General features: G+C 45.4%; 1 protein-coding gene across 2 annotated transcripts in view; it reads left to right on the top strand.

The window, feature by feature from the left end:
* Nucleotides 1-27,477, top strand: part of abcc1 (ATP-binding cassette, sub-family C (CFTR/MRP), member 1) — a 76,497-nt gene that overhangs the window by 34,738 nt on the left and 14,282 nt on the right. The window contains exons 2-20 of one of the 2 annotated variants that reach the window (XM_051934000.1): nucleotides 5,140-5,316; nucleotides 5,572-5,694; nucleotides 7,801-7,938; nucleotides 12,952-13,077; nucleotides 15,372-15,433; nucleotides 16,141-16,272; nucleotides 18,311-18,538; nucleotides 23,544-23,883; nucleotides 23,996-24,088; nucleotides 24,182-24,385; nucleotides 24,530-24,676; nucleotides 24,828-24,915; nucleotides 25,198-25,267; nucleotides 25,372-25,498; nucleotides 25,574-25,750; nucleotides 25,832-25,999; nucleotides 26,092-26,298; nucleotides 26,446-26,476; nucleotides 27,317-27,374. In XM_051934000.1, the coding sequence (XP_051789960.1) occupies nucleotides 5,140-5,316; nucleotides 5,572-5,694; nucleotides 7,801-7,938; nucleotides 12,952-13,077; nucleotides 15,372-15,433; nucleotides 16,141-16,272; nucleotides 18,311-18,538; nucleotides 23,544-23,883; nucleotides 23,996-24,088; nucleotides 24,182-24,385; nucleotides 24,530-24,676; nucleotides 24,828-24,915; nucleotides 25,198-25,267; nucleotides 25,372-25,498; nucleotides 25,574-25,750; nucleotides 25,832-25,999; nucleotides 26,092-26,298; nucleotides 26,446-26,476; nucleotides 27,317-27,374 (2,696 nt within the window). The remainder of the gene's footprint in view (nucleotides 1-5,139; nucleotides 5,317-5,571; nucleotides 5,695-7,800; nucleotides 7,939-12,951; nucleotides 13,078-15,371; nucleotides 15,434-16,140; nucleotides 16,273-18,310; nucleotides 18,539-23,543; nucleotides 23,884-23,995; nucleotides 24,089-24,181; nucleotides 24,386-24,529; nucleotides 24,677-24,827; nucleotides 24,916-25,197; nucleotides 25,268-25,371; nucleotides 25,499-25,573; nucleotides 25,751-25,831; nucleotides 26,000-26,091; nucleotides 26,299-26,445; nucleotides 26,477-27,316; nucleotides 27,375-27,477) is intronic. The other variant, XM_028814086.2, reaches the window with a different exon arrangement.

Here is a 27,477-nt window from a genome sequence, read left to right as displayed (position 1 = left end):
AAAAAAAACGTTAGGGGGGCGCGATTAAAACTATTATGAAAACTCGGGTCGCAAATACTTAAAGGTTGAGAAACGCTGCACTAGGGACAATTTAGGATCGCCAATTCACCTAACCTGCATGTCTTTGGATTGTGGTAGGAAACCGGAGCAGACACGGGGAGAACAAGCAAACTCCACATGCAATCCCCTAACTGCGAGGCAGCAGTGTTACTCTATGCCCCTATTAAAGAACCATCAACAGCAAATCAAATCAAACTAATATCATATTGAACAATTATTATGAAAAGTAAAGCTGAATAAATCGGACTCTGCAGCTGCATGAATAAAAGGTAAAGTGCCACTTCCGGTTAGCGGAAATAGCCCAAAAGTTGATGGAAATCTACGTCTTGTCAGGAGGGCACAACAGCGTCTCTGAAGGCTGAAAAGAGCAAACCTTCCCTCTCCTGTCCTCACAGCTTTCTACAGAGGCACTATAGAAAGTACACAGTAATCCCTCCTCCATCGCGGGGGTTGCGTTCCAGACCCCCCCGCGAAAGGTGAAAATCCACGAAGTAGAAACCGTATGTTTATATGGTTATTTTTATATTGTCATGCTTGGGTCACAGATTTGCGCAGAAACACAGGAGGTTGTAGAGAGACAGGAACGTTATTCAAACACTGCAAACAAACATTTGTCTCTTTTTCAAAAGTTTAAACTGTGCTCCATGACAAGACAGAGATGACAGTTCAGTCTCACAATTAAAAGAATGCAAACATATCTTCCTCTTCAAAGGAGTGCCTGTCAGGAGCAGAGACTGTCATAAAGACAGAGAAAGCAAACAAATCAATAGGGCTGTTTGGCTTTTAAGTATGCGAAGCACCGCGGCACAAAGCAGTTGAAGGCGGCAGCTCACACCCCCTCCGTCAGGAGCAGAGAGAGAGAGAGAGACAGACAGACAGAGAAAAACAAACAAGCAAAAATCAATACGTGCCCTTCGAGCTTTTAAGTATGCGAAGCACCGTGCAGCATGTCGCTTCACGAAGCAGCTGCACAGAAGGTAGCAACATGAAGATAATCTTTCAGCATTTTTAGACGAGTGTCCATATCGTCTAGGTGTGCGAACAGCCCCCCTGCTCAATCCCCCTACGTCAGGATCAGAGAAAGTCAGCGCAAGAGTGAGAGAAAAGTAAGCTGGGTAGCTTCTCAGCCATCTGCCAATAGCGTCCCTTGTATGAAATCAACTGGGCAAACCAACTGAGGAAGCATGTACCAGAAATTAAAAGACCCATTGTCCGCAGAAACCCGCGAAGCAGCGAAAAATCCGCGATATATATTTAAATATGCTTACATATAAAATCCGCAATAGAGTGAAGCCGCGAAAGGCGAAGCGCGATATAGCGAGGGATTACTGTATTGACCAGCAGCATCTCAGTTTGGTATGGTAGCTGCACTGCCGCTGAACAGGCGATACTTCGAAGAGTGGTGAGGACAGCGGACAAAATCATCAGGTCCTCAGTCCCATCTGTTCAAGAATTACACTACTCACGTTGCCAGAACAGATCCATTAAGATCATAAAAGATCCCACACACCCGGCACATGGGCTGTTTGAACTTCTGCCCTCTGGATAACGTTACCGCGGTATGCACTGCAGAACGACCAGATTTAACAGGGGCTTCTTCCCCCAGGCCATCAGAATACAAAACTCTGTTAAATAACCTTTGTCCTTTTGCTGTCTTAGTTACTGTGCACTTTTTTACTACAAATAGGTCTTAAGTTTACATTCTATTGTATTGTAATATTGGACAATGTTACATTGTCTATATTGTATAAATATTGTATCCGTATACAGTAATCCCTCACTTATCGCGGGAGATAGGTTCCTAGGCCGACCGCGATAACTGAATTTCCGTGAAGTAGGGACACCATATTTATTTAATTATTTAACGTGTATTTGGACGTTTTTAAACCCTCCCTGTATTGTTTACAACCCACCCTTTACTCTATTAATAACAGGGACAACTGCTAAGCAATATGAAATCGGTAGATAAGTTTACACTTACTGTATAGCGAAGTACACGTAGCAGCTTGTAGGCGGTCATGATGTCGTCGACCTTGTTGCAAAGATTCCTAAATCAGATTCCATCCAGACTACTGCCTTATCACGTCCACTTGTAACTCGTTTTGCGCCCTGGTTAAAGGACACTGCGGCCGTAGATCTTATATGCTTTTCCTCCTTTTTAAATAAAAAGAATCGTGGACTCATTGATGCTGTGATGGTGTCCTGCAGCGGTGTAGCTGTTCCCTTCCTTTAACATATCCAAAACTTTTACCTTTTCTGCAATCATTTGCATCTTCTGTTGGCGCTTGGACACGGCCCCTGAAGCAGTAGCACGTTAATGCTGAATGAGTGAGATGAGACTTCCTGGTTAATGCAGCACTCCGTCGCTGAGCCAATCAGCAGCACACAGGAACTTTAACTGCGTGCTCTGATTGGGTAGCTTCTCAGCCATCCGCCAATAACATCTCTTGTATGAAATCAACTGGGCAAACCAACTTAGGAAGCAAGTACCAGAAGTAAAAAGACCCATTGTCCACAGAAACCCTCAAAGCCGCGAAAAATCCGCGTTATATATTTAGATATGCTTACATATAAAATCCGCGAAGTCGTGAATCCGCGAAAAGTGAACCGCGAAGTAGCGAGGGATTACTGTAGTGCAATATTACAATCACTGTGAAATGATGTGCAATATTTTCTTTCATATTATATTTCACCCACTTACATTTATACTGTATGCTGTATATCTTTTGTTTTTATTGTTTGTACTGTGCTGCCTTGTGCTGTCTTAGGCTGTCTTACCTACTTTCTGTGTAAGAAGTGAAATGTTTGTAATGTCTGTATGTTGTCTTGCGTGCAGCTGTCTTTTATGTCTGCACATTGAACCTGGAGAAGCGCAATTTCGTTCAGCTATGCATCTGTTGTTGTACTGTTGTATGGTATGAATGACAATAAAGTTCACTTACTTACTTACTTTAATACAGTAGACCCTTGACTTCTGAACTCAATTCGTTTGCGAGGGCTGGTTGTAACTCAAGTTGGTTGTAAGTCAAGACTATTTTTCCCATAAGCAATAATGGAAATGCCCTTAATGTGTTCTGAACCGCCCACAGCAACACTTACTTAACTTTTTTTAATAGAAAACGGTTGTATAATGTGCATAATTTACCAAAAACACCAATAATTTTTCTAATGTACTAACCAAAAAGTTATAAAAAGTGCCTAGCCTACCAGAAACAACAATTTTATACTGTACTCACCATTTACGTTGACATCTTTGCCTTGCAGGAAGGAAGGAGGAGGAGAATGAAATGGAAGGTGGTTATTGTTTGGAAGGAGTTTCCTTATACAAATGGTGGATTTCGACATGCTGTACATATTAGCGAGATCGGTCACACGAATGCCACTCTCATATTTCCACACAATTTCCTTCTTTGTTTTGATTGTGATCGCTTTCTTTACCTTCTCTTCCTTCCTTAGCAATTATCGAAATAAATTATATAAATCACTGCACTGACCGAAATTACATCCACAAACACATGTATCTGGGCTCCGACTGACGCTTACAAATGCTCTCGGCTGTTTGTTTACAATCGCACAAGCGGATACACGTGACCGCATTCGGGTCGTAACGCAAGATGTTGGTCGTAAATCAAAACAAAACTTTTGGTCGTAAAGCAAGTTGTTCGCATGTCAGGCCAGTCGTATATCAAGGGTCGACTGTACTTGTATGCAAAACTTGGTTGACCGAAGTGAAAACGTATTCAAGTTTGTGTGTTTATACACACGCGCACACACAGTCACTTGGACAGAATTCCAAGAATAGTATTTTTGGACTCTGGGAGGTCTAAACTGTTGTCCCAGATGGATGGGGACCCTACCCAGGCGGGACGCCTGGATGGTCTCCGTGATGAACAATACCTCCCCTGGTCCACGAGGGGGCAGCCGCCCAGGTCTGCTTATGGGCCACTGGACCGGAGCTGGGACACTCATCCCTACCGGAGGACGTGGCCACCGCCAGGGGGCACCCAGACTGTTGTGAAGTCTTGGATGGCAGCACTTCCGCCACACCAGGAAGTGTCGTCAGGGGGAGCACCTGGAGCTCGTCCAGGTCAGTGTATAAGGGACCGCCTCCCTCCAGAAGCTGAGCCAGAGTTGGGAGGAAGGAGACGAAGCTTGTGAGGAGGGGAGTGGAGGTAAAAGGAAAAGAAAGAGTTGGTGGAAGAAGGCGTTGTGGTGCTGTAAAGAACATAAAAGAAGTGTTTTGGACATTCTGGTGTCGGTCTGTCTGTGTCCAGGGGTCTGCTTTCCACACTGTCGAGATTCATCAAAATCTCAATATCGAATGTTTGGACGATTGCAATACCTTCCATGTATTTTGTATAGGAGAAAATCAAAAGTTTGTCCCCGTCAATTACATCCAATTATCCTCCTTAGCATTTTCATTTTTCCTCGCAAAACACATCTAAAAAGCGTTGCATTTTTTGGATTCAAAGATTACATATTTATTAAATCTGATCTTTCTACTGTAAACGTGCAAAACACAAAGTGCAAAGTCTGAAGTGTAGACAGTATAATGATACAATAATAATGAATAATAGAAATAATGTTAATACCGTATATACTGTCTAAAAGTGTTGGTTGTGAAGTTTATCTTAAAGCACGGTGAAATACACAATCCAACGTCACAGTCCGGACAATAGTAACGTGATTCCTTGCGTTTTTTTCTTTCCAGACTGATCAGCTTCTGAACAGTAAGACTGCACATGTGTGATTGACACAGGTGTCACTTTCAGATTCAACAGAATCCCTTTCGATTGTCACTGTCCTTTTCGATTTTACTGCCTTAAGACAGATTCACTTTATCGCTGTCAAGAGCGGGCAACGCCTGGGCTGCTGAAAAACAGACACGTCTTCTCACAAGACGCCATTATGTGGATGGGAGGAGACGTGTCTGCACCGCTGCCTGGCTGACACTCGGGCCTGTCACTTGTGCATGACACGCCTATATCGTTTCTCAAACAATGCGCTCCCTCTTGTCTGATACTGTTGTATAAATGTGTGTCCTCAATGTCACATTTGTCATCCTCTTGTGTTTGGCAGGACTGGAACCTAACATGGCACACCTCAAACCCGGACTTGACCCAGTGCTTCCAGAACACAGTACTGGTGTGGATCCCTTGCATCTACCTCTGGCTGTGCGCGCCCCTCTACTTCCTGTATCTCAACAGTCATCTGCGAGGCTACATTCGCATGAACCATCTGAACAGAGCCAAGCTGGTGAGTTTGGTGGCACTGACCGCAGTCCAGCAACACAAGGGCTTGCTTAACACTGGCATTGAAGTGCGAGTGTGTGTGCGAGTCGGTGTGCGGGTGTTTGCAGGTTTATGTCCATGGATGGGTATGTAATATCGCCATCCTTCCATTTTTAAACCTGCATGTTGTATTTTTCTTTTCTTATTTAGGTGCTGTACTTTTGAAGCATAATTTATTGCTGTTTCATGTTCTGTTTCTCTTGCTCCACTTCCTTGGCAGGTAACTGGCATTTTGCTGTGGATTTTCTGCTGGGCAGATGTGTTTAACTGTTTCTGGCGAAGAAATGAGGGCCCCATAGCCCCCGTCTACCTGGTCAGCCCTATGCTGCTTGGGGTCACAATGGTAAGGGGCAGTCAGCAGTGAGATTTGTCATTAAAGTAAACATTCTCAAGGACAAAACTCATCCTGGAAATTCTTTGTTTGACCTCCTACTGTCAGGAAGACGCTTTAGGTCAATCCACGTACGCACACACAGGCTAAAAAATAGCAATTTTCCCATCTGCTATAAACATTCTGAACTCTGAATCTCCTCAGTCTGAGATCATTTTTAACTGAACACGTGCAATAAGCTATATTGGTAATGTGCAATATACTAAAATAATACAATATATAATATGTAATGTACTATTCATTAGATAGATACTGTATTAATCCCAAGGGGAAATTCACATACTCCAGCAGCAGCATACTGATACAAAAACAATATTAAATTAAAAAAGTAATAAAAATGCAGGTATAACAGACAATAACTTTGAATAATGTTAACGTTTACCCCCCTGGGTGGAATTGAAGAGTCGCATAGTTTGGGGGAGGAACGATCATTAACAGGTGCAATAACAATTTATGCTGCTGTACTTCGAGCAATAATAATTTGCTGTGGTTACTTGATCACTTAACACTGTATACGACATATTTGGAATTGTTTGACTTTTCTTTAAATGCACCTTGGGGCTGTCACAAAAAGTAATTTCATTGTGTTACACAATGACAATAAAGTGCTTGAACTTGAACTACTGTACAGTAATCCCTCCTCCATCGCGGGGGTTGCGTTCCAGAGCCACCCGCGAAATAAGAAAATCCGCGAAGTAGAAACCATATGTTTATATGGTTATATTTATATATTTTAAGCCCTTATAAACTCTCCCACACTATTATAAACATTTCCCGCACAATTATACAGCATAAACCCTTTGTATTCTCTTAGATATTAGGTAAGATTCATTGAAATTATGTATGTAAACACAGTTTACATACAGTAAAACCTAAATATTATTTTAAAGATATCGAGCGTCTCCGATATCACATATGTTACAGCCATTACGACAGACAGGCCACCAGCAATAAATACGTACAATGCAAGAAAAACTGTATACAGTAAAATGTGTGTACAGTGACACTAAACTATGTACATGTAATAAGTACTGTACGTAAATAATTAATTATAGTTACTCACCAACAATGACACGACGACTTGTCCGATAACGATGAGTGTAATTTTACTGCACAACAAAGGAGAGCGTTACAGCTCTTCTAAAGGAGCCTCTTCAGGCAACTGTTTAGCACCGCCGTTGTTCTTCTTCCAGCACTCTTCAATCCAAATCCCTAAAGCAGATTCCATCCAGACTACTGCCTTATCATGTCCACTTGCAACTCGTTTTGCGCCCTGGTTAAAGGACACTGCGTCTGTAGATCTTATATGCTTTTTCTCCTTTTTAAATAAAAAGAATCGTGGACTCATTTATGCTGTAATGGTGTCCTGCAGCGGTGTAGCTGTTTCCTTCCTTCAACATATCCAAAACTTTTACCTTTTCTGCAATCATTTGCATCTTCTGTTGGCGCTTGGGCACGTTAATGCTGAATGAGTGAGATTAGACTTCCTGGTTAATGCAGCACTCCGTCGCTGAGCCAATCAGCAGCACACAGGAAATTAACCGCGTGCTCTGATTGGGTAGCTTCTCAGTCATCCGCCAATAGCGTCCCTTGTTTGAATTCAAATGGGCAAATCAACTGAGGAAGCACATGTACTGTAGACCGCAGACATCCGCGAAGCAGTGAAAAATCCGCGATATATATTCACATATGCTTACATTTAAAATCCGCGATGGAGTGAAGCCGCGAAAGATGAAGCGCGATATAGCGAGGGATCACTGTAATGCCAGTTTTGAGTTTGAGGGCTGCCCCCTGTGGCCGGACTGGGTAAGCACACCCTATCTGGACTAAAGTACCAAGTTGGCTCTGCTGGGCCTTAAATTCTCTTCCATATTTCTGTAATGTGTCATCTAGAAACGGTGGTATAAAATGTCAACCCCCCACCCAGGGACAAGCCTTAGTTGTCCTGATCTTACTAAAGTGCCAATTATGTGACAGTCACGTGAGTGCTGATGGCTTGGGTAAGATTTGGAGGTGGCTTTTTTTTTTTTCTGCTCATCCTCTTTGTGTCTTTTTCAGCTGCTTGCCACGTTCCTTATTCATTATGAGAGGATGAAGGGGGTGCAGTCATCTGGGGTGATGCTGAATTTCTGGCTGATTGCTGTGCTTTGTGCCACTGTTGGCTTTCGCTCCAAAATCCTCCATGCCTTGCGTGAGGTAAGTGTGGTGTGATGGTTGTTGTAGGGGTTGTATCCAGCAGGGGGCGTTAGCTCCCTCGTTGGAATGAGTTTTTTTTTTTAATTGCAGCATGTTACATAACCCAAATCTATATAGATAGGATATTAAAAGGTGATCCCCCTCCCTTAGTGATATGGTGGTTAGAAATCACATAGGAGAAATATCTTCGCTTTCCTTAATGACGGTTTAGGCTGCATAACAGACGAAGGAAGCCAATGACAAGGAACTATTAGAGTGGGGGCCCAATGTGTAGAGTCTGCCATTTTCGTCGCCACGTTGGAATGATTTTCAGGATCGGATGACGTTCTCTCCCATCCGTCCGTCAGCTTCAAAGGTGTGCCGGGCAATGTTCTAAGGCTTTATACTCTTCTTTCATGTGCAGGACCCCCACTTAGGTGAATCATGCCATTCCAAACAAGGCAAAGAGGGTAGAGTTTCATGCTGAGTTTGACACACAGAAATAGTCCACATTGCACATTTCGCAGTTGTCCTTAACTTGTCTTGTCTTAAAATGCTTGCCCAGCAGTTCTTATATGGTGAACTCCTGTGTTAAATCTGGCTCTGTCAACTGTGCATGGGAGATAAAAAAAGACAAATTTATAAAATAGATTTGCACCGTGACATATTAAACTTATGTTACAGGGGTGGAAGTTGGAGGTTCATTCCGGGGGTCTTTCTCCCAGTCCGTTGTTACCGGTTGAGCTGTCTGAGGGTGGAATGCAGTGTTATATTATGCCGTGTTCACGTGCGCTTGGACTGTCCCAGCTCTCTCTGATTTCAACTTCCCCCTTCAATGCATTCACAATGCGTTTCCAGTCAGACTATTTTGAACAACGCCAAATCACTGTTATGGGGACAAAAAAAGGCAAATACAGTAATCCCTCACTTATCGTGGGAGATAGGTTCCAAGGTCAACCGCGATAACTGAATTTCCGCAAAGTAGGGACACCATATTTATTTAATTATTTAACTTGTATTTGGACGTTTTTAAACCCTCCCTGTATTGTTTACAACCCACCCTTTACTCTATTAATAACAGGGACAACTGCTAAGCAATATGAAATCGGTAGATAAGTTTACACTTACTGTATAGCGAAGTACACGTAGCAGCTTGTAGGCGGTCATGACATTGTCGACCTTGTTGCAAAGATTCCTAAAGCAGATTCCATCCAGACTACTGCCTTATCACATCCACTTGCAACTCATTTTGTGCCCTGGTTAAAGGACACTGCGGCCGTAGATCTTATATGCTTTTCCTCCTTTTTAAATAAAAAGAATCGTGGACTCATTGATGCCGTAATGGTGTCCTGCAGCGGTATAGCTGTTCCCTTCCTTCAACATATCCAAAACGTTTACCTTTTCTGCAATCATTTGCATCATCTGTTGGTGCTTGGACACGGCCCCTGAAGCAGGAGCACGTTTATGCTGAATGAGTGAGATGAGACTTCCTGGTTAATGCAGCACTCCATCGCTGAGCCAATCAGCAGCACACAGGAACTTAACTGCGTGCTCTGATTGGGTAGCTTCTCAGCCATCCGCCAATAGCATCTCTTGTATGAAATTAACTGGGCAAACCAACTGAGGAAGCAAGTACCAGAAGTAAAAAGACCCATTGTCCGCAGAAACCCGCGAAGCACCGAAAAATCCGCGTTATATATTTAGATATGCTTACATATAAAATCCGCGAAGTCGTGAATCCGCGAAAAGCGAACCGCGAAGTAGCGAGGGATTACTGTAAAGTTAAACTGAATATTTCCTGGCAATAAAGAGCAATGTTTATTAATTAAATGTGTATCTCTTCTCTCCAAATGCAATCTGACTGACAGCATTTCATTTTTACCTGTCCAGGTTATATTTTTTGTTAACTAAGTTGAAAGGTCAGTGTTGCATCACAACTAAGAAAATTTGAGAAATGTCTGCCTTTTAGTTCCGAGCTCGTAGAGCATTCAAATGGAATTTCTGACGTGGATTTTTGTCTTTACTGTATATCTGTTAGCAAGTGAATGCAGCATTAGGATTGGCTTGGCCTGTTCCAGTGCTGACCCCTGGTGGTGGGATGTCCTAATCATTCAGTGCAGTCGTGTAAATTCTTTGGATCAGAAAGCCTTAAATACTCACTCTCGGTCATGTACATGGTAGCCACATTAGTAGTGGAATTCTGTCTTCATATTTGCAGAGACTTAGCTCTCTGTTAGGCTGGATTTATACTTCGCGCGATGCAACGCATGCTGCAGAGGACGCTCCTGCCACGCAAGTGTTGTACTGTTTATACTTGCGCACGTACTTTACGTAAATCTGGAGGAATCCACCAGGTGGCAGTGTGAGATATCATCACGGTGAGAACACGTTCGGCTTCGCTGTGTTGTGAATTGTCTGGAACACCCATTAAATTCCGATGACACCTTACCGCAATATCTCTGGAAAGGATGTTTAATGATTAAACCCATCAGTCCAGGGATTTGTCCATTTCAGCTAGTATTGGCCCTGGACGAAGCATCAGCTCATCGCAAGGTGAATACAAGCACACACATACACACTGGCGTCATTTTAGTGTAACCAAATCTGCATATTTTTGGAAGGAAACTGGAGCACACGGTGGAAACCCAGCAGGAAAAACATGGAAACTCCAGGCAGGGAATATCAGCGACGTGACTCCCTACAAGACAGCAGCGCTAACGCTCTGCCGCCATGTCACCCCCATGTGTGCCATTATTAACAGCATTCATTATTTAAACAAAATTACCGATTTATCTGTAAAATGTAACATACATACTTCAATGCATTTCATCATGAAAGGGATATCAAGTATAAATCTAAGGATTCTAAATGTGCAGAGAGCTGAAATGTCATACATTTAATGTGCTCAGTGTGGCGATCTATTGCTGTTTGCCACTGCTGTCAGTACCGGAGGAAGCCCAAGTAAAAAAGACGGCACAGAAGACGGTATGTGAGACTTTTAAAATGTATCGTGTCGTTACGATCGGGGATATGCAATGCTTGAATATAAAAGCACCACGAATGCATCTGTATGTCGGCATTTTGCTTCACCACTTTGAACTATTCATCAAACATCGAAGGGCGCACAACGATCTCGTAGGATCCACAAAGCGGCTTTCTGTCACATGTTGACATTGTCCAGAGACTCTGACGACACATTCCAACATTTAGCACACTGCGCCCCCCCGACTTTTTGCTGGTACTGCAACTCGCACACGCGTCGCGTTAATTTCTGAGGACCTGCTCAGAGGACGCATCAAATGAACATTAGGAACGCGCGGCAGCCATGATGAGTATAAACGAGCCCTTAAAAGACTAAAAAGGGGTCCTGTAATGTGTGTTCTTGTGCCTTTAGATACTGGCTGCCACCCTCACATGCTTAACCGATACAGTGCAGTTGCTTCCTAGTTTAGGCAGCGTGCAGATCTGCTGGTTTTGGAGTCGATCCTGGTGAACCCCACAAATACATCACATGTTCACTGCAGGTGTTTCTGTATTGCTGAAGCGTTAAGCCCTTAGTGGTACAGAAGGGGGTTTTGTCCCATGTCACCTTCTTTCCAGTGGCTTCTTCGTGCTCTGCCAATTATACCAGACATTGGTTTTCCTCAATAAGGGAAGCTTAAAGGGGATCAGTCAAGTTTTTCTGTCTTTGGGATTTGAATTCTTCCCACAAGTCATTACTAGACTAGTGATGTCACCGATCTGCTCCTCTCTGGCAATTTACATGAAAACTGGCACATCATTTCGTGACATAATTTATTTTTTCAAAACTCCCACATGAAAGTGTACTTTTTGCAATTAAAAGACAGAAAAACGTGACTGCCTTTAAGTCCTGCCACGTCCTCCTATCCATGCCCACCCCACAGACTTCTCTGTTGCTACATTGATGAGCATAAATAAGCAAAGATAACAACCCAACACGTTCATAGAGGACTGATGCCAGTCCTAGTAGCACTGGGCACAAGGCAGATAACCATCCCTGGATGGTCTAGAAGCCCACTGTGGCACTGACTTGCACAAATTTAGATGCCAGCTTAGGATTGCAAATTAAAATCAAAGTACCCAGAGAAAATGCACAGAGATATGGGAAGAATGTGCAAACTGTACCCAGACGTTGACTTGGCATGGATTTGGGCACTCTGCTACCCATAAAGAAAGCGCATTAAGCAAAATTTATCAGCATTGAGAGTCCTGTGGAGAAAGTCCAGAGGTCCCTGTCGCATGCAAGGAAGGTACAATGAGAGAAATGTTAGGGAAATGTTCAAAGTTCCTGCTTGAGACGACTCAAGATATTTTGTTGCACTCATATGAATTTCTGGTTGAGATTTGCAGAGAAACACAAGATGGCTCTCGATTTTTTTGATATGTTGTGGTCCACGCACAATAAGATATCAAAGGTGAGCGTGATCACAGAAAGTGAAATGTGCAACTGGCTCGTTAAACACGGGAGAGGTTCACTCTAGGCCACAACTTGGTGAATTGGGTTAGCATTGTTTTCTTTGAATTGTCCCACTAGGAACATTAGGAACTAGGACATTTTCCAACTTATGTTTCCCATTGTATGTGAACACAGAAAAAGGCCAAAGATTGGTGGGACAGACTGCTTGGTTCTGCTTAAAGCTTCCACTATTAGGTGCCTGTGATCCTCTCTGCCTTTTGGACTATCATGTGTCTGCCCTTCATATGGTGGAACCTGCTTTCTCCCCCATTCTCAATTCTTTAAACCATGGCGTTTACTAGTGTATGAAGGATGGGTTTGTGGGGGAACTAGGAGGTCTTCAAAGGTTTGGTGTCTGATAATTTCTCACAGCTCCATGAGATACCTACTGTAAGTCTTTAGGTTCCCTTAGCAGAGGTCTTCTCCTTTGCCATTCACTGTGGCAGTGAAGGGGGGAGATGAGCACTTTTTTCCCCCATTCTCCAAGCTCATGCAATGTGTTGGCTTTACTTCATTTCCTAATGCTCTTCCTTTTCTTCTTTCCCTGGGTCCCCCAGCCTTCAAGAGTCTCCGTGTTCAGCTATACCACCTTTTACATTTACTATGCCCTGCTGCTCATCCAGCTGTTACTCGCCTGTTTCACAGACCAGCCTCCCTTCTTCTCAGAATTTGGGAAGGATGCAGTAAGTATTGGGGGGTCGGTGGGTGTGCTGCACCGAATTCGGTGGTTATTGCTCAGGTTAGAGCAGGGCTGTCTTAATAGCATCATAGGCCCCCGGGCAAAGTAGAGCACTGAGGACCCCGTTTTGATAGCAAAACAGAAACCTACATACAGTAGGCATTAGAAAAAACGTGGGCCCCTATGCTTGTGCAACTGCCCAGTGTGCCCATGCGTTAAAATGGCCCTGGGTTACAGATCTTGATGGGATTTTTTTTTTTGATTTGTCCTTCAGTAAAGCCTACTGCTTGATGGAGACCAATCACTGCTCTGTTGGTCTCTGGGGCTGATGGGGTGGATTAGGTTTACATTTAATCATCCCATCTAATTAACTGAATCATTCTCTTCATCCGGATTGGCCCCAGCAGACCTCCGTGATATAGCGTTTGGATATAGCGGGTTGGATAATGGATGGATGGATTCTCTTCATCCTCTTTATTAGTCAAGTCATTTTATTGAAAGTCATTGCTCCATAATATCTTAAAATTAGATTTAAAGGATTGATTTTAGTTTCAGATGTGACCCCCTTAAATCCTTGTCCCCGGTTGACTCTCAGTCTATCTGACCTCCTTCCCTCAGTTCTAATTGCACCTCAATCCCTTATTAACTTCTTCAACTCATCCCCCAGTTGGTCACCATTGTTCGGTTCACCCTCATTTCACTGGTATTCATGCTCACCTCCTCCTTTGTGCTCCAGTTACACTCCTCTCCCGTCTGTCCATTGGTGTTCCCACTGAACTCTTCCCAGATCTGCTGCTCTCACTGGATTTTCTCCATTTTGGTTTAATTGACATTTGGTGGAGTAAGAAAGGTCACTTAATGGATTAGTGCAGAGATTGTCGTTTCAAATGTTTTCTTCTCCGAAGTTAGGAGATCTGTAATTCATTCCAATCCTCCACTTCACCCCAGTTGCCCCTCCAACAGTATATCTACATTCCCTCCATCAGCCCATCTCCTCCTAACTCCTCCATCTCATTCTGGGCTCCCTTAACACGCTAGTAATAATTTGCTTCCTTTGCCCACGATGCCCATGTATATCTGTGTTCCCTTTTTAACTTTATTCTTCTCATCTCTTTCACCTCCCTGTTAATGCATCTTTGCTCCTCTTCAAACCCCAAGTGTCCCTTCCATTAGTCCATCTGTGTTCCCATTTAACTATTTTCCCGTCAGCCCAGTTGAGCTCCTCACTGGTCCCTGTTCTGTATGAATCAGTCTGCCTTATGAATTCCTCCCTAGTGAATTTATGCCCTTCTCCTATCATTAAGTCTCTCCACAAATCTCAGCTGTGCCCTTCACCGTCAGTTCACTGGTATTCACACTTTCGTCTTCACCCTCATGCCAGATGCCCCCTGCCTCCATCAGTCATTTGGTATTTGCACTTAACCAAGTGCGTTTCCTGTTAACTTCTTCCCTTGGCTGAAGTGGCCTCCCTCCATCAGTCCATTCAATATGAACTTTTACACCTCATCCCAGTCTCTCACATTTTATCACCATTACACTCTAATATCGTTTACTTCCTCTTCCCATGTTGCCCGTGTGTGTGTGTTCTTTCCACTCATCAATTTTGCGTTGGCTCATTTGGGCCCCTCGTTGGTCTTTGTTTTATGTGTCATTGTTTCTATTGACTCCTTCCCCTCATCCTAGTCTTCTTCATTAACTCTTCCCAGTGTGATGAACCTTCTTCTCAATCCAGTGTCATTCCTGCTTAACTTTCCCTCAGATCCAGAGGTGCCCTACGCCCACGATTCATTGGTATTCATGCCTCCCTCCTCGCTCTCTTTCACTCTAGATGGGCCGCTCTCCCTCAGTCCATTGGCATTCCCACTTAACTCTTCCCAGATGTGTCTTTTGGTTTTCTCCATGTCGGTTTAATTGATTTTTGGTGTATAAAGGAAGTTCACTAAATGGATGGATGGATTTTAATTTCAAATATTGGCCTCGCCCCTGTTTGGAGACCTGTAATCCAATCAAATCCTCCACCTGATTCCCAGTTATCTGTCCGTCAGTGTTTCCATTTCCATTCCCTCCCGTTTGTCCCATTTTTCTGACCCGTCTCCTCTATTGACTCCTCCTCCAGCACTTGTGCACCCTCCTATCAGTTCAGAGGCATTGCCATTTAACCCCTCCTCCTAAGCCCAACTCAGTCCATTGGTATTTGCATTCCAGATGTAACCCCTTTGGACTTTGGGGCACTTTAGTTTGCCCCGCTTGATTTTTATATTTTATTTTTATATTTTTTTCCTTCTCCGATCCCTCTAGAATCCATGCCCCGAATCGGGCTCCAGCTTTCTGTCCAAGATTACGTTTTGGTGGATTTCAAGGTATTCCTATCTTCATTTTTCCATTGCAGTTATCTGCTCAGTATTCTGAACCTGTGGGCTTATCTTTAACTGACCATTTGGTGGGCTCCATGTCTCATATAATTTCCTTATGGAAGATGCTATATAAATTTGTTGATTCAAAAGCCTGGTATCGCCCATTCATTGAGTAATGCTCACCCCATGGCTACCTTATAAAACGTCATCTTTTCTATGTTGTCTTTTTTTTTTTTTTTGTCACCACTCTGCTGTTCAGAGTTTGAAAGTCTCTGCCAGGTCACTATGGCAACTAAATGGCTGGCATAACTAAATGCTACCCATGCAGTTCAGCTTCCTGCAAGTTCTCTTTCTCAGTCTGAATTTTACTGGGAGAAGCCCATCTTGTGTTCTTTTGTGAGGAGAGCAAGAATGGCTTTGGTCAGGTGCCGTGGTGTGGCGACCCTGCCACCTTTTGTGCTACCCATTACTAATGAAAGGATTTTGATCGCTCAAAAGGGTGAAAAATGGGGTGACAGAAGAGGATGTACTGTATGTCCCAGGGCTTGGTGGTGAACAGCACAGTCACCTTTTACATGACTTGGCGGCATGCGTATCCCAGTGGGCCAAGCGCACATGATCATGTGCATCCCATGGATCAGGCTGTGTGCCAGACTCGTGCTGACCTCCCCAGCTTTGATTACATCACTATTGTCACATTTCCACCCCACCAGGATGATGATCAAGGGATACAAGAAACCCCTGGAAGAGCATGACCTGTGGTCTCTAAACGAAGAGGACAAGTCTCTAATAGTGGTGCCCCAGCTGTGCCACAGATGGAAGCAGCAATGTGCCAAGGCCAAGAGGTAAGTAATGGTGTTTTAGTTTGGTGAGCTTTGTCTGGTGTGGACTGTTAAGTTCTGAGAATTCAGCCCTTCAGGGACAGGAGAGACAGCTGGGCACTTAAAGTTGGTTGTGTTAAGAGTTGGCCAGCCTGCCGGTGGTCGCATTTGGATTCTCCGTCTGTGAATTCCCAAATATACAAACAATCAACATTTCAGCACAGATGAGGACCCGATCCTATCCTGGAAGTGTTTAGTTCAAGGCACACCCTGTGGTTTCCTTGACGAGGGGGGGGGCATAGGGGGGTTCATTCATGCACACACACCCACACTTGCTAGTACTTAGCCAGCTTTTACATTTGACTGTGCCCAGGCTGGAATCTGAAGCCAGAAACTGAGCGACCGGGCAGCATTTAAATACTGAAATAAGCAAACATGACAGCCCAGCGTTACGCATGCTGCTTCAGTCCAACGATGATGGGTGACCGGGCCTGGTTTAGTGTGGAGCATCCTGGAAGCAGCTTCTGTAGCCGAGGATCGACTGCCAAGGTCCCTGCCTTCGGCCACCACCCAACTCACACTGCACCCGACCTCCTTGGCCCTTCCCATAGGTGGCCACGTTGCCTCTTCGGGCTGTGTCCGGCCACCAGGCGCTCGCCATCGAGCCCCACCTCCAGGCCTGGCTCCAGAGGGGGGCCCCGGTGACCCGCGTACGGGCAAGGGAAAACGCCGTCCAAAGTTTTTAGTCATCATATGAGGTTGTTTTGAACCGCACTTTGTCTCATCCCTCACCTAGGACCAGTTTGCCTTGGGTGGCCCTACCAGGGGCATAAAGCCCCGGACAACAGAGCTCCTAGGATCATTGGGACACGCAAACCCCTCCACCACGATCCTGCCTCAAGTGGAGGAGTTCAAGTATCTCGGGGTCTTGTTCACGAGTGAGGGAAGAATGGAGCGTGAGATCGACAGGCAGATCGGTGCGGCATCCACAGTGATGTGGGCTCTGCATCGGTCTGTCGTGGTGAAAAAGGAGCTGAGCCATAAGGCAAAGCTCTCAATTTACCAGTCGATCTATGTTCCTACCCTCACATATGGTCATGAGCTATGGGTAGTGACTGAAAGAACGAGATCGCGAATACAAGCGGCTGAAATGAGTTTCCTCCGCAGGGTGTCTGGGCTCTCCCTTAAAGATAGGGTGAGAAGCTCAGTCATCCGGGAGGGGCTCAGAGTAGAGCCGCTGCTCCTCCGCATCGAGAGGAGTCAGATGAGGTGGCTCGGGCATCTGATCAGGATGCCTCCTGGACGCCTCCCTGGTGAGGTGTTCCAGGCACGTCCAACCGGGAGGAGGCCCCGGGGTAGACCCAGGACTCACTGGAGGGACTATGTCTCCCAGCTGGCCTGGGAACGCCTCAGGATTCTCCCGGAAGAGCTAGAAGAAGTGGCCGGGGAGAGGGAAGTCTGGGCATCTCTGCTCAAGCTGCTGCCCCTGCGACCCGACCTCGGATAAGAGGAAGAAAATGGATGGATGGATGGATGAATCCTGGAAGCAGACCCCTGACCAGTGGGCTACACACTCATCTCCTGTTAATGGTACACTGACTTAGTGACTTGGTTGGCCATAAAAGCAGTTGAAGATTCCCTGTGTGCTTTGGTTTCTAATCCAGTGGCGTGGAATGGCAGACATGGAAGCCGATCAGCGGTTCTCCTGCAGATAAGTGGGTTGTTGCTGCTTGCTTAGGGACGCACATACGTCAACTAAAATACAATTTTGTGGAGTGGTCCTTTGGTGGATGTACTTCTGAGATGCATTTCATCTAAGATGCAGCTGAGATCGGAGCCATCTGGACTGCCGGCTCAATGAGTCAAGGTGTGAGGGGTTGGTTGGTTGGTGCAGCCTTTGTTTATTGGGGTTACATACCTGTTGTTCAAAACCTAGTGGTCACTAGGGGGCATTAGTGAGAACTCCAGATACTGGCCAACTTCCCACACAAGTCCGAACGCAAAGTCTCTTCTTGTCCAGTCTGACACTTCAGCCTTTCACTCTTCCATGTTTTATCTGCAGGTTTCTTGAGACGGTGTACTCCCCAAAACGTGCAAATAAAGCCACAGCAGCAGAAAAAGATGGCGGGCTGGAGGAAGAAGAAATCCTCTTGGTGAAACGTCCCAAGAAGAACAAGGAGCCGTCACTCTTCCTGGCTCTCTGCTACACCTTTGGGCCTTACTTCTTTGTAACCTTTGCCTACAAGTTGGTCCATGACCTGCTCATGTTTGTTGGACCTGAAATCCTAAAGTAGGTGTCTCTTAGATTTTTGGGAGTGTAGCCCTTTAACTTTCTTACCTGGTTACATAACTTAAAATTGTCACCTCCAGTTCAGAGGTGAGGGGCCTGGAGCTTATCCCACCACCACCATCAAGTGTGAGGCATAATCCAACCTTCCCAGGCACACCAGTTGCATTTTTGGTGCAGTCTTTCAAATTGCAGTGTGTAGGAATAAGGCTGTCACACTTCCAAAAAGGGGGGCACCAGCAGGTGGAGTAATTCATGACAGTCACTCAAGTGGGAGTGAACCGACCATCTTTAGCCAGTGGGGGGGGCACAATGCTCACTAGTCACAGCATTTCTTTTTGGCTGTTTACTAACATGGCATTCTCCATCTGTCTTAGTCTAACTTGGGGTCTCTATCCAGGCAGCCCCTGCTCCATTGTAGTGGCCAGATAACCTTACATGCCTGTCTTTGCGATGTGGCAAAAAGACCACATAGGTGTTGCGTCTGTAGACCACTGAGTCATCATCCCCTTTGCCAGTATAGTGTGGAGCCAAAAATGTATCCCTTAAATATCAAGGAATCATTTTCTGTGGTGTCATCTTACAGTGGATTCGGGAATTATTTACACCCCTTCTCGTTCTGCTCACACTTTACGTTTAATGGATACATTTTGCCATATTTGCTCATCAGTCTACCCACAGTGACCCATAATGACAAAGTACAAACATGCTTTCAAAAATGTTACCAAATTCCTGCAAGTATTCAGAAACTTAATTCAGTATTTTGTGGAACCCCCTTTAGCAGCAGTTTCCGCTTTGAGTCTTCTTGGTAATTTTTCTATAAGCTTTGCACACCTGGATTTGGGCAGGTTATCCCGTTCTCCCTGGCAGATCCTCTCAAGCTCCTTTTGATTGGAAGGGAAGTGTCTGTGAACTGCCATCTTCAGGTATCTCCACACACGTGTTTTAAGTTTGTGCCACTCAAGGACACTCCGAGACTTGTCCTGAAGCCCCTCCGGCGTCGGCCCTCTCTGAGGTGGTAGCAGGTTTTCTTCAATGACTACTCTGTATTTAGCTGCATTTATCTTTCCCTTAATTCTGACCATTCCACCTATCCCTGCCCCTGCATAGCATGATGCTGCCACCGCTGTGCTCCACTGCAGGCAGGTGATGAGCAGCGCCTGGTCTTCGCCAGGCCTAGTGCTTGGAGTTCTGCCCAAGGATTTCAATTTTTGTCTCATTTTTCCTCATGTTCTAAGAGTACTCTAATGCCATTTGGCAAGCGCCAAGTGGGACTTGTTGTAAACGCCTGATTTGATGAGAGTGCTGTTGAGATGGTCGTCCCTGTCCTCTCATCTCCGCAGAGGTCATCTGAAGCTCCGTTAGAGTGACCTTTGGGTTCTTGGTCGCCTCCATCACTGGGGCCCTTTTTTCCAGGTTACTCACTTTGGCAGGATGGCAAACTCTAGGAAGAGTTCCTCCATTTCACAGTCCTTGAGGCCACGGTGCTCCTGGGAACATTTACGGCTTTAGACATGTTTTATTTTGTTTTTCTCCGTCTCTCTCTCTTGCCCTGTTCAGTGCCTCAGCACAATTTGATCACGGAGGTCCACAGACAGTTCCTTGGACTTCATGACTTGGGTTTTGTCCTGATATGCAGTGTGGATTGTGGGACCTTCTATACACGGGGGGACATGTGGGCCTTTCTACACGATGTCCTGTCAGTTCAGTTTGCCACAGGTGGACTCCAGTCAAGCTCTAGAAACATCTCATGGAGAATTAAAGCAAACGGGAGGGACCTGAGCACAATCTGGAGGGCCACAGCAAACACACTGAATACTTCCAGAAATGAGAGATTTCAGTTTTAATTTTTTAGAAATTTATTTCTGAAAATTGACTTTGTCATTACGGGTTTTTAACTGTAGATTGACGGGCAACAATGTCAGATTTAAATCCATTTAAAATGTAATCCAAAACATATTAAAGTGTGCACAAAGCAAGAGGGTCTGAGTATTTTCTGAATTGAATGTCTAAGAATTTATGATTGGGGTGGGAAAAAAATGTCCCTTTGGTGATGTAGCATGGAGCCACAATGCATACCCGGAATATCAAGAGATACATTTATATAGTGTCTTGCAAAACGGACAATTACACTGAGCATTCAGTGGGGGGGGCGGATTTCAAAGATTTAATAATTCATCAGATTACGTTTCCTGATTTTACTGAGTAGGAATTTCCATCGGAAGTACCAGACCAGGGGGTGGGCAATGTCAGTCCTGGAGAGCCACAGTGGGCACTGGTTTTCATTGCTTTATTTGAAAGGTCCAATTTCAGACCTTTTTTTAACTTTATGGTTTGTTAGTCTGCAGTGTAAGGTTCTTATAATGTAGATTTTTTTTTTCCTTTACAAGGATGTCATCCAAATGATTTGAAGCCTAAAACGGATCATTTTCAGCCTGTCACATTTTCTATTACACAAGGGGGCTCCGCCCCCTGCATGCTTCGCTCGCCTACCCCCGGCATTTTGAACCCGTGCCCGGCGGGCAGCCGTAGGTTGCTTTTGTATTGGCCTCTCTTTCAACCTCATGTAGCATTTTTATAGACTTCGCTAATGGGTGATTGTTTATGACCTTGGTGACGTTTCTCATTATAAGCTCTGCACATTGTTTGTTTTCAGGAAGCTTCATTTGTTGATAGATTGCGTCATCTGGATCTAAGATGAATATTTCTGCAAATTTGCGTTGGTGATTTGTTTCAGGGTGCACTGTTCCAATGCGATGCAATATTTGTCCACATATGCGAAAGCAGTATGGGCCATTGCCAGCTGGTGGCCTGATATTTACTCCGGTAGATGCAAAAGCAAATGAACCATTGTAGGATCTAATGCAGTGCATAAAGTTTTTACTTTCAGGTACATCGTTAGTTAGAAGCTTCCGTAGATATTCAGGATATTCATGTAAAGGAGGCAGTCTAACTCGACCCTTTTGACAACAACGTGTAAATTCATTAGATGTATTGCCAGTTGTTTCTTCAGGGAAGTTAAGTGAATGACAATGATTGGAGCCGAGACAGTTTTTCTTCCGCGGTTTCAGAAGCGCGTTGTAGGCGCCTACGTTTATTTTTTTTCTTTCATGCGAGCTCATCTTTGTGGTCCCGTTACTCGAGCCGTATCATTTTGCACCCGTGATCGTGAATGCATGACTTGTCTGTTCTTTATCGTTAGTAATATGGGTAAGTAATAAGCAGGATCGCACTTACTGTTAATAGGGAGCGTTCTCTGTGGTTGTACGGTTAATAGTGCATCACTGTAATGAGATTCACCCACGCTGTATAGTTTGTACGTGTTCAGATGACGTATGTTTAATACGGAGCGGTCGTTTCTTCTTCTTATTACCCATCAGGTGTTGCGCCTGTGTTATCTGTGGTTGTCCTGTTAATATTGCATAACTGTAATGTGATTCCAATATGTAGTGTAGTCCGGTTTCTTGTTGTTAATGTATGACGTCCGGTGCCCGCGTGCGGTTTTTTAGAAGTGCGTGGATTATGCTGTGTAGTGTGTACGTTGATTTCAGATGTGCGTTGTAGGCGAATGCTCCTATCGTAGTATCTGCCGTTTTCCGTACAACAATTCGCTTTCCGTAATATCTCGGGGTTGATGTGTGACCCTTGGTGGACTCCGAAGTCTGTCCCGTGTTACTCTGGTGCGGGGGGGGGGGTGACTCCTCTTGTTCCGTACCATCTCGGGCTTGATTTGTGAACCTTTGTGGACTTCGTAGTATGTCCCGTTTCACTGTGGGGCGGAGATAATGTGATTCAAATATGTTGTTTTGTCCGTATTTGTGGGGTTTCTGTATGATGTCGGGTGTTTGCTTGCGGTTGCTCTTTCGTTTTTGAGCGTTAATCTCGGGCTTGATGGGTGACCCTTTGTGGACTCCGTAGTCTGTCCCATTTCACTCTGGGGCGTGTGTCGGACTCCTCTTTTTTGTGTGCTATGGGCTTTGTGTGGCGCCTGCGTCTGACTCCTTTTTTTTTTTTTTTTTTTTTGTGTGTGCTATGGGCGCGTTGCCTCATTTCTTATTTCTGTTAGTTGGAGGGGGGCTTTGTGTGGCGCCTGCGCACTATGTCTTTTGCGTCCACGGGCAGGTCCCTGCGTTCATATCCGGTTTACCATTCTCATTTAGTAATATGGATGTTTTATTAAACCAGACAGTGCATGATGAACACACACAGATGTAAATGGAAACACCCTGGATGGAGAAGTGCTGGCTGCATTGTCATTTATGTCTTATTGCTGATAAGCAGCCATTAAAGCAGTGAATGCAGCTGTTTCAAGATTGAAATAAGCAATCGAGGGTGGGGAACCTTAACACGCAAGACCACTAAAATGAAGCATCAAAATGGTATAGGGTGGTCCAGGTCTAATTATGCAGTTTTCATTACGCTGTAACATATTATGTTTATTACATAGAGAATTCACAGCTCCTGCCCTGCACATAGAGATTTCACTTAAAATGCTTTTTGTTGCCGATAGATGGCAGTACCTGCCCTGCACTCCAAAATGGCGGGGAGACGGTTGTCAGTCGAACAGTTGCATAATTAGATCTGGACCACCCTGTAAGCAATATGTTCTTCATCAGCAATAATTGACTTCTCATTAAGAAAAACTGGGTTGGAGCAAAAAACCAACAGCCACTGCGGCTCTCCAGGACCGACATTGCCCACCCTTGCACCAGACTATCTGAGTGGCCAGGGCGTGTGGTGTGTAGTTGACACTGCAAACTAAACTTCTCCACCTTGTCTTTGGCTCACTTGCCAGGTTGGCAGACTCGCAACTCGGCTAAAGCACGTCTGTTGCTAGTTGAATATGTTGGAGTCGAGGAGAGTTTGGTTTAGGGGCGACAGAATAAGAATTTTGAGTCGGCATTTTGCGAGTGTCTCTTTATACACCCCTCAAGCTGCCACCGCCTCCTCCTCCTCCTCCTCTTCCTCAGCCCACCCCTAACCTTCGCTTTTATCCTTTCCTTTGCAGGCTGCTGATTCGCTTTGTGAATAACTCCAGCGCCCCCTCCTGGCAGGGCTACTTCTACACTGCCTTACTTTTTGTGTGTGCCTGTGTGCAGACGCTCATCTTGCAGCAATATTTCCATGTGTGCTTCATGACGGGCATGCGACTGCGGACTGCCATTGTGGGAGCCGTGTATCGCAAGGCGATGATCATCACCAATGCGGCTCGCCGCACCTCCACTGTTGGGGAGATTGTGAACCTCATGTCAGTCGATGCCCAGCGCTTCATGGATCTCGTCACCTATGTCAACATGATCTGGTCGGCACCTCTGCAGGTCATCTTGGCACTGTACTTCCTGTGGCAGGTAGATGGTTCAAGGTTGATCGGCACCTTAAGAACAAGGTGGCTTCCCAAACATGGTTTTCCACTGAGCGGTTACACTTTTTTTTAGATCATTTTCTTTTCCCTCCCCTTAGAATCTGGGTCCTTCTGTCCTGGCTGGCCTGGCTGTCATGATCCTGTTGGTCCCAGTGAACGCAGTTATTGCAATGAAGTCCAAAACCTATCAGGTGACCGTCTGTAGTCTCTAATGGCAGACAGATGAGCTATTTACTATATTTTGTGCCAGCAATTCTTACTGATTGGTGTCCTCCATCTTGTAGGTTGCTCAGATGAAAAACAAGGACAACCGGATTAAGCTGATGAATGAAGTCCTCAACGGGATCAAGGTGCTCAAACTCTATGCCTGGGAGCTGGCCTTCAAGGGCAAGGTGCTAGAAATTAGGGAGAGCGAGCTGAAAGTGCTAAAGAAGAGTGCCTACCTGTCCGCCGTGGCCACGTTTACATGGGTGTGCGCCCCTTTTCTGGTGAGTGAAACCCAAATGCCTCCCCCTTTGTCACTGGCTACCCTAATTAAGCACTGGTGACGTTTGGGATGCTTATCCTGGAGTAGTGAGTGGAGTAGTGAGGCTGAAATGTGAAAAGGCGATGCCTTCATCTTCTCCTTGCAGGTTGCCCTGTCCACGTTTGCTGTTTATGTGCTGGTGGATGAGAAGAACATCCTCGATGCACAGAAGGCTTTTGTCTCTTTGGCGCTCTTCAATATCTTGCGCTTCCCCCTCAATATGTTGCCGATGGTTATAAGCAGCATTGTGCAGGTCAGTGGGATGCGGGTATGTGGGGGGCCATGTGCTGTTCATCTATGAATTGGGCAGCTGGTTTAGTGGGGGGAAAACCTAAAGAGCTACTGTGGTCAGGGCAGGATTTTTTGTTTTTACCCATCATTCCCAACTTTTGTTTTGGCTGAAGGCTAGCGTCTCGATGAAACGGCTTTGTGCTTTCTTGTCTCACGAGGAGCTGGACGAGGACAACGTGGACCGCAAGGCCATCGCTGGATGTGAGTCGTCTTATGCCTTCTCTTCAATAACGTAATTTTTTTTTTTTTTGTACACAACCTCTGAAAATGCCACAGTGGGATGTGCCATCCTGCTGCCAGTCTAGCTGGAGTGCCCCCTAGTGTTTAAAGCATTGCAGGATCAATCTTTGAGCAAGTTGCTTAACACTCGGCTTGTAGAAAAATGCAAATTGTTGTACTTTTGTGATTTGTAAGTCACTTTGGACAGCGTGAATGTATTGATGAACCCCCTTCCCAGCCTGACAATGTCCTTTTCTTTTGCAGCACCTAACAGCATCGTTGTCGTCAACGGTGCATTCAGCTGGTCAAAAGACGACGAGTCCATCCTTAAGAGGTGAGCAGGCATCTTGCGGTCATGTGTCTGTCCTCTTGGTGTCTCCAAAGGAAAGCTGCTGGGCACTCCCATGTGGACGTTTACTCTCTTACTCTCTTGTGCAGGGTCAATGTGACGATACCAGAGGGCGCCTTAGTGGCTGTGGTGGGCCATGTGGGTTCTGGCAAGTCGTCACTGCTTTCTGCGCTGCTAGGCGAGATGGAGAAGAAAGATGGCCTTGTCTATGTGAAGGTACGGCCCGTGTTGTCTCATTTATTTGTGGCCTCACAGCCTCTTGTCTGACTCTTGCTCTGCCTTCCCCCCAAGGGTTCGGTGGCTTACGTTCCCCAGCAAGCGTGGATCCAGAATGCCACCCTGAAAGGCAACATCCTCTTTGGTCGTCCAAAGAATGAGTCCTGGTACCAGCAGGTGCTGGATGTGTGTGCCCTCCGGCCTGACCTTGAAGTTCTGCCAGCGGGAGACGAGACTGAAATTGGAGAGAAGGCAAGTGGTTTGTGGTTGGGTGTCTGTTTCTTCTCAAACTTCACCTTGGATTTTTAAGATGATGTGCCTTCTTCCTTGTAGGGTGTCAATCTGTCTGGTGGGCAGAAGCAGCGTGTGAGCCTGGCACGTGCGGTCTACTGCGATACATCAATCTATCTGCTTGACGATCCTCTTTCTGCTGTCGATGCCCATGTCGGGAAGCACATCTTTGATAAAGTCATCGGCCCCAAGGGGATACTGCAAGGCAAGGTTAGAGGGACGTGTGGCCTGTCTTAGGGAGGCAATTTGGACAGGGAAGGAAACGCCTTTTGGGAATGTACTGATGTCTGTGTCTCCTGCAGACGCGAGTCCTGGTGACCCACGGAATGAGCTACCTGCCCCAAATGGACCTCATACTGGTGATGGTGGATGGGCAGATCACGGAGACCGGGTCCTACCAGGAGCTTCTAGACCAAGGAGGTGCCTTCGCTGAGTTTCTGCGCACGTATGCTGGGGCTGAGCAGGGAGACGCCATCAAGCCAAATCTAGAAGGTGAGGGTTTGGGTCGGGTTCACTCCAAAATCCTCCAATCAGATGGGTGCCATTGGGCCCTCTGGGATGATCCGGGTTCACTTGCCAGCAGACAAGCAGGTGGTAACTCTGTCCCATTTTCCTCTTACTGTGCAGGACAGGAATTGGTCTTGGAGGAGGAGGAGGAGGAGGAGGAAGTAAAAGAGGAGGCGGAAGGTTTGTGGCTCTCTGGGCCCCACTCCGCTTGCCGAATGATTTATTTATTTTTTGTCCTTTGTTCTCTCTCATCTCCCCATCCCCTTGCATGTGGTGTCATTTGGAAATTCTTCTGCCCAGAAGGATGCCCTTCTCTGAGGCATTTACTTTAAAACCAATTCAACGCCGAGCTTGTCATCCTCTGGGTGGCTGCAGGGTAACCTTACAATGCTTCAGTACTTGAGGGATCCTCACCCAGATTTGGCCAAACTTAACCCCAATGCAAACCCCCCCTAAATCACACATTTTGGTTCTCCCCTCGCCAGATCTAGCGTCTTTCTGGGCAGAATTCTGAGTGCTCGCCCTGCATTGGGATTGGAGTGCAGCACAAGTAGTCCTAGAGCCACTGCAGCGCCCCCTGGCTTCGGTGGGGCGGGCTGCACCATTTCTTCTTAATTCAGAGAATTTGGAACTTGTGCCTCCACTCAGCCTGCTAGTTCATAGCTGCCTGATGACTGTTTATTTATTTATTGATTTATTTGAGTAGATTTGTTTGTACCTTGGCCTGTGGGTCATATTAAGGTCTTTACAAGATGAAGCTTTACTGGAATTCTGACAGAATTTACACAGGAAATTTTACTTTTTCAGGAAGTGCTATAAATAAAAAGCACCAAAAGACCGAAAAGGTTTGAAAGATTGAAAACACATTCAAGCAAAGTATTTTTCCTCTGTAAATGAAAAGCACTGAGTGTGCTAAAGGTGACTGGGTGTGTGCTGGGAGGTAAAGGCAACTAAAACAGAATGCAGTTGGAACTAAGTATCCTTTTTTTTTTTTCTTTTTTTTATTGTATGAATTTGCAGAGCCTAACAGCCCAACCACCAAAGATCCGAAGGTCATGGAGAATGGATCCCTGTTCAGGTCTGTATGGTGCGGTGGGCAGCGGGGATGTTACAGCAGCCTGTTCTATTGACACATTAGACCTGGCAAGTCACTTTAGTGTCATTTAAATTCATGAATATGA

The sequence above is a fragment of the Erpetoichthys calabaricus genome, chromosome 11 (assembly GCF_900747795.2).
Source record: "Erpetoichthys calabaricus chromosome 11, fErpCal1.3, whole genome shotgun sequence".
Taxonomy (NCBI): Eukaryota; Metazoa; Chordata; class Cladistia; order Polypteriformes; family Polypteridae; genus Erpetoichthys; species Erpetoichthys calabaricus.
Note: the sequence above shows the minus strand (reverse complement) of the source record. Positions and strands in the feature narration are given on the sequence as shown.